The following is a 6,231-nucleotide window of genomic DNA, read 5'->3' on the forward strand; positions in this document are numbered from 1 at the left end:
GAACAAGAGCATTGAGTGAAAAAGGGCTTTTCTGCCAGTTCCCAGTGGCAGGGATAAATCCCTCCCCTTCTCAGCCCTCCCAGCTCTGCCCCCAGGAGCCCCAAGTGACATCCTTGCACCCCATMCCAGGGAAAACCTGGGAATGGAAAACCTGGAGCAGAGGGAGGAAAACGTACAATTACCTCACTGAGCTTCTTCAAGTGATTCCTGATCCCAGCCAACATCTTTAAGACACGAAAAAACCATTATATTTCTCCCACTGAGATTCCAGGTTATTCAAATCTGATCTGAAAAGCTATTTTTGCTCATCTTTGCTCACAGCTGAAGGGAGCAGCCGAGGCCAACGGAGCAGGAGGACTCCGTATGTTTGTCCTTTGTAAATTCACAGAACCTTAAAATCTGAGCCCTGGTGCTGCTTGGGCACAAGGTACTGGTCAGCACCTGGCAGATGCAGGGTCTGCCCCAGCCAAATGTTAAATCCCCTTTAACACAGGCTGGTGTCTGGGTTTGAGACAATTTTTTTGAGAAAAAYATAATGGRATGAACATTTTCTCTGWAGTTTGGTAATATCTGCTTTGGGAAATTTGGGAGAGCCCAGTGTGCTGCCAACGATGGATGTTGTGAGGTGGCTCCCATGCTAGCCAGATCCTGGCCAGACCCTGCCAAATTTCTCTAAAAGATCCCAAAAACAGGAAAGCACCAAACCTCTGCTGGAGTTAAGGAGGAAGCAAGAAAGAACAATTTTTCCTCTGGCATTGCTGGAACAGGCACCAAGGCTGGGAGCTCCATCAAGGGCAGATGTGAGGATGTTCCATCCCCAGAATGACCACTTGCACCCTGATTAGTCCCAATTAGACCCTAATCCCTCATGTTTGCAGATTGTTTAAATCAATACATTGGGTTTATTGCGGACAAAGCCCCGCTGAGCATCGGTGAAATGGGTTGGCACCTGTTTGMTGGGTAATGAACAGCTGAAAGGACAGCAGAGAGCAGGGGGGAAGGAGGAGGGAATGCAGCTGAGAAATGAGATGTTGGAGAGCATGGAGCAGGGTCATGGAAAAGTAATATGGACCAGGAGCAAGGACCAGGATCATGGAGTGGGATCATGGGGTGGGATCACAGTGATGGAAAAGGAATATGGAACAGGAGCACAGAGGAGGATCATGGAGTGGGATCACAGTGATGGAACAGGAATACGGACCAGGAGCACAGAGCAGGATCACAGAGAAACATCGTGGAGTGGGATCACAGTCATGGAAAAGGAACATGGAACAGAAGCACAGAGCAGGATGATGGAGTGGGATCACAGTCATGGAACAGGAATATGGACCAGGAGCAAGGACCAGGATCATGGAGTGGGATCACGGGGTGGGATCACAGTGATGGAAAAAGAATATGGAGCAGGATCACAGAGCAGGATGATGGAGTGGGATCACAGTGATGGACCAGGAGCATGGAGCAGGATCACAGAACAGGATGATGGAGGGGGATCACACACCCACCAGACTGTCCATCCCCTCCCTCTGCTGCTCTCCACACCAAGGCACGGCTTTCCCAGTGGTTTTCAGGAGTTCTCTCCCAGCAGGGCTATCCCAGCCCAGTGGAGAGCACAGCCATGGGCTCCTTGGGCAGTGGAACAGGCATCAAYTCAGCCTCAGGCACCGCCACCCCAGCCCTGCAGGATCCATTCAAGGGGAGCGGGTTCCCTRCCAGCTGCCAAAATCAGGGATTTCATCTGGCACCCCCTGTGAGACCCCAAACAATCCCACCAGCATCATCCAGCCCCCCCCCGACCCCCGCAGCAGCCCAGGCTCCCCTGGGGTCCCCATGTCCCCTCCCGGGGGCCCCGCTCTCTGCTGCAGACCCAGTGATGCTGAAGCTGTCACAGCGATTTCGCTGCTCATCTCAAACCTTTCTGCTCCCAAACACGCATGGACAGACATTCCAGCGGATAATTGGGAAAGCCAGGACCTTTCCCTTTGCGGGGAACTGTCGTTCCAGGGCTGTGTGGCCGAGGGCGGGGACAGCACCAGGCAGCCCCGGTGCGAGGTGGGGTGACAGCACCGGACAGGTCAGGGTACAGAACACCACGGGATATTGGAGAGGAGSTTGTGACACAAATCAGCCCCACGGTGCAGCTGCCTCCGGGGCTTTTTGGCCCTGCCTCGGAGTTTGGTTTGGGGGAGAAGCTCAGCAGCTTCCAAAGCTGAGAAAGGTGGTTTGAGCTGGGCTCGGGGCTGGTGTGAACCCAAGAGACGCYTGAACAGTGTGTCCTTCCCACAGAGCCTGGCCAAAGGGGTAGGAGCTGCTGTCAGCTCGGATTTGCCTGTGAAAGCAGAGCCTCGTGCTCTGGAGGAGAGTTCTTCCCGCTGCCTCTCGGGGAGATGWGAGCTGGCAGAGCCCAGAGACAACGCTCTGGTCACAGCGAGCATGAGCTGTTCTTTACATCCCGTGACTTTCCTGAGACGCTGCTGGGAAATGCCTTTTGGGGAGAGCAGCTGATCAGGGTGTAAGCTSCTGAAATGCTCCAGCTCAGCCTGCCCGGAGGTGGGAGCCCCAGAGATCACTCAGAGGACGAGGAGAAGCAGCAGCCCCCTGTCCGTGCCCCTGCAGCCACCGCTCCCCATTTTGGGGGGGCTCAGCTCTTCCTGCTCGTTCAGCAGACAGCGGTTTTGTTCCCGAGRACTCTGAGAGCAAACCGAGATCGCTTGGGCTCCCTGGGAAATCACAGGCAGTAATTAAATCACTCGTGACCCAGTTGGATTAGAACTGGCATCTGCGACACGAAAACGTCTTTCATCTGCGGGCACCCTGTATCTAATCACCACCTTCACTGCGATTCCGTGCAGGACAACAAGGATCTGGGATCTGTCTYGCCAAATGAAACGTCTAATGGGCAATAATTTGTTTTTAAGTTGGGGGCTTTCCGGTACGGAGCTAATGAATGGTAATGACGCTGATTAGCATGTTTGCCGGTGACGCTCCTCTGCAGCTTTGCTCCGCGATCKCAGCCTGTGCGGGAAGCACAGCTCGGAGGAGCCAGAGGGGAGCGGAGAGATTGAGCGGTGGCTGGGAAGCTGCCTTTGATGTAGCTGTAGATGTCAGCGTGAGACAGAGATTCCAGCCCAGAGGAACATCCCGTCTTTGTCTGACTCAATTATTTCATTTAATCCACCGTCTTTAACCTCCCAAGGCTCCCCCGGTGCTGACACGCCACTGGAGACCCGTGTTAGCCATTCCTGTGCCAGGCTGGGCTGCCCCAGGAGGAGGGGCTGCTCCCACAACTGCAGGCAGATGCATTTTCTCAGCACCCAAAGGTGCAGGTCTGGCTGGTGAAGGGCTCCTGGAGGGGTGTGATGAGGCAGGGCAGGGTTTCCTCGGCACCMCAGCACCCTGCCAGCCCTGCCTGTGCCCTCCCACCCAACCCAGCCAGGAGCTTGTCCTGCACTTGTTATCAGCTCAGTGGGGCAAGGCAGACAGTGCCGGTCCCCTCTGGGTTTTGGGGACACCAAAACGTGGCACCAAGAACCCCCAACGCCAGCAGCACGACCGCTGCAGAGGGGACACAGGTGTCACCTCAGCCAGCTCCCAACCRCCCAGGGTCACACCTCAGGAGGCTGGGAAAGGCTGGCAGTGACACGGCTGGAGGTGACATTTTTAACCAAAAGTGCAGGGAAAGGTCAGCTCCGGCGGGAACGGGAGGGGCAGGGAGGCGCAGGGAGCAGCTGCCGCCTGCGATTTCCCCACACAGGCAGATTTGAGCCCTGAGCACGCAGGAGCCTTGCCCGACAGAGCAGAGCGTGTGGGGCTGAGAGTGCGGGGTCAGGGACGGTGCAGAAGCACCAAGAGCACGCTGGCGTGCTCCGAGATTCTTTGGAATCTTCTTCATCCCTGGACAGCCTCCCATCAGGCCAAAAACCAGATCGAGGGGAGAAGCTGCAGKCTGGAATTTATGAGCCCTGTCCCCATTAAAATAGCCGGCGATATTTCCATCTGTCAGTAATGTTGATGARGAGACCTCCTCCTTTGCATATCCCYRGCCTTACCCAAACAAAACCAGCACCAGCCAGGGCAGCATTTGGCACACACAGGATTATTGCCATGCTAGGAATTTATGGCTCCAGCCTGCCCAGTCTCTAGGAAGAGCAGGAGCARGGAACCATATGATCTTTAAGGTCCCTTCCAACCCAAGGCACTCCGTRATTCTATGAAACTCCCTCGGTTTGCTAACAACAAACCCTCACAGCCAAGGGCTCAGGCGGAGCAGGTCAGCCATGGTGACAGGGTGACATTTCTGGGCACGTTTCCCTGCTTTTGTGCATAAAATCTGCAGCAGCCAGCTGGGCCCAGCCAGGTGAGTGCTGGCAGATGGCACAGAGGGCAAGCGAGTCCTTGCCCTTGCAGRAGCTCCTGCCCAGCAGCGCTGCACCTGCGTGTGCATCCCTGCCCCAACCAACAGGTGAGGGGTCCCAGCACCAACATCCAGCAGCGTTTTGAATCCAGCTCAGCACAGACAGGGGAGATGAGCATAGCCTGCAAGAACTATGGTGGCAACCAACAGCTCAGGGTGGCAACCAACAGCTACTCCAACCTCAAACACTCACGTGCCCCCTGCACAAACCTACAGAACTCAGGAAGACACCCACAGACAGAGCACCAGCTTGCACATGGACACACCCACAGTGTCCATCCCTCCACTGCTGCAGGGTGGGCTCTCGGGCCCCAAAAMCACTCGAGGACTGGMGGTGACAGCTGGGGGCAGTTCGGRTAGAGCAGCAAGTGACRGGCRCCAAGGACAAAATACAGCATCCCCRACCTTTCCACGAGCCCAGCGGAGCAGCTGTGCCACAGCAAGGGCAGCCTTTGGGCAACCTTGACCTGCTGGGTGGGCTCCTACCTTGGGCCGCTGGCATCTTCCCCTTGTTTAGCTGCTTGAGGCGCTTCTGGTGGGACTTGCCGTTGTAGTGGATCTGCGCCTGTGCAGCTGAGTTGAGCTGGATATTGCAGACCTCACAGAGCGTGAACGACTGGTGCTTCTTCTCCCGCTTCATGCGCTGCTCGGGCTGGCTGGGGGGGCTGCTGGCCTCCTCCACCAGCTGCACCGCGCTCTCGGGGCTGTGGGATGGGCTCAGGGGTCGCTTCATGCCTGCGGGAGGAAGGACAGACCCACTGTGAGGACAGAGGGACAGGAACGGGTGCCAGGCGAGGCGGGAGAGCCCAGCACGGGCCTGCGGTGTGTCTGAATCTGGGGGGATCCCTGAGCAAGTGCAACAGCGTTTGGGCAAGACGACAGGAGCAGCGGCATTCCTGCAGCAGGTTAGTGCTGGAGTAGAGAATAACCCACKTCTTCCGAGTTTCCAGCTCCAGACGACACTCCTTGTGCCAGGTCAAGTCTCTCTCTGTACGCTCGTGGGCAGAGCTGTGGGTTGGCCCAAGGCAGGGCTAGGATGGMACCAGAACTCTGCAGGCGACAGGTTCAGCTGGCAGGACTCGTGTGCGCTGCGGGTGTCCCACAGCCCGTCCCCAGCACGGCAGGAGGACGTGGAACTGTCACCCTCGGCCACCAGCAGGAGCCTGTCCTGAGCACGGGGCTCTGTGACACCGACTTGCATGGGGAGCTGGAGCCCCAGACCCGCACAGGGACACCAGAGAGAAGATCTGCCCGTGGAGGGGCTGGGGTCGGCTGGGGACAGCCTTCCGTCGGCCTTTGCCTTGCAGGGACACTGCTCCTGCTGCCCGACCCGAGCTGGGACATCCAGAGCAGCCTCGGAGGCGCGAAGGTCACCCGAGCCCTGTGATCCAGTTACCACCTTGGAGCTGGCAGCTGCGGCTCGCAAATACCCGCAGGCACCCCAAGGGGCCAAGGCAGGGGCCGGGGTGTCTGTGTGTGCCCAGGCAGGACCCAAGGATGCCCTGCAGGGCTGTCCCTCGGCAGGGTCTCATGGGGACGGTGCGGGGCTCAGCCGCCCGCACGCTGCTCGGGCAGCAGGGACCGGACCGGGGTTTTGGCTCAGGCAACGAGCAGCCCAAAACCCCGCTGTGGCCCCGCTGTTGCCGCCCCCCAGCACCCAGCAGGCCACGGGGAGCTCGGTGCTGGGGCGCCCCGGGGACTCGGGGGGGTCTCGGGGCGCTGCAGCCCCGGCCGTGGCCCCGCGGTGGCGCCGCCGCTCCGCTCCGGTTCCGCTCCGGTTCCGCGCGTGGGTCCCGGGCGGGCGGGAACTGTGACCGGGG

At 58.3% G+C, this 6,231-nt stretch overlaps 1 protein-coding gene across 2 annotated transcripts in view; it reads right to left on the reverse strand.

Annotated features, from left to right (window-relative positions):
• Positions 1-6,231, reverse strand: part of ZNF385C (zinc finger protein 385C) — a 59,974-nt gene that overhangs the window by 35,656 nt on the left and 18,087 nt on the right. The window contains exon 2 of one of the 2 annotated variants that reach the window (XM_057379582.1): positions 4,898-5,146. The exons of the other annotated variant lie outside the window; for it this stretch is intronic. Coding sequence (XP_057235565.1) covers positions 4,898-5,146 — 249 coding nt within the window. The remainder of the gene's footprint in view (positions 1-4,897; positions 5,147-6,231) is intronic. 2 annotated transcript variants of the gene reach the window in all.

The sequence above is a fragment of the Malurus melanocephalus genome, unplaced genomic scaffold (genome assembly GCF_030028575.1).
Source record: "Malurus melanocephalus ecotype Western Australia unplaced genomic scaffold, MMel_1.1 scaffold_411, whole genome shotgun sequence".
NCBI classification, from domain to species: Eukaryota; Metazoa; Chordata; class Aves; order Passeriformes; family Maluridae; genus Malurus; species Malurus melanocephalus.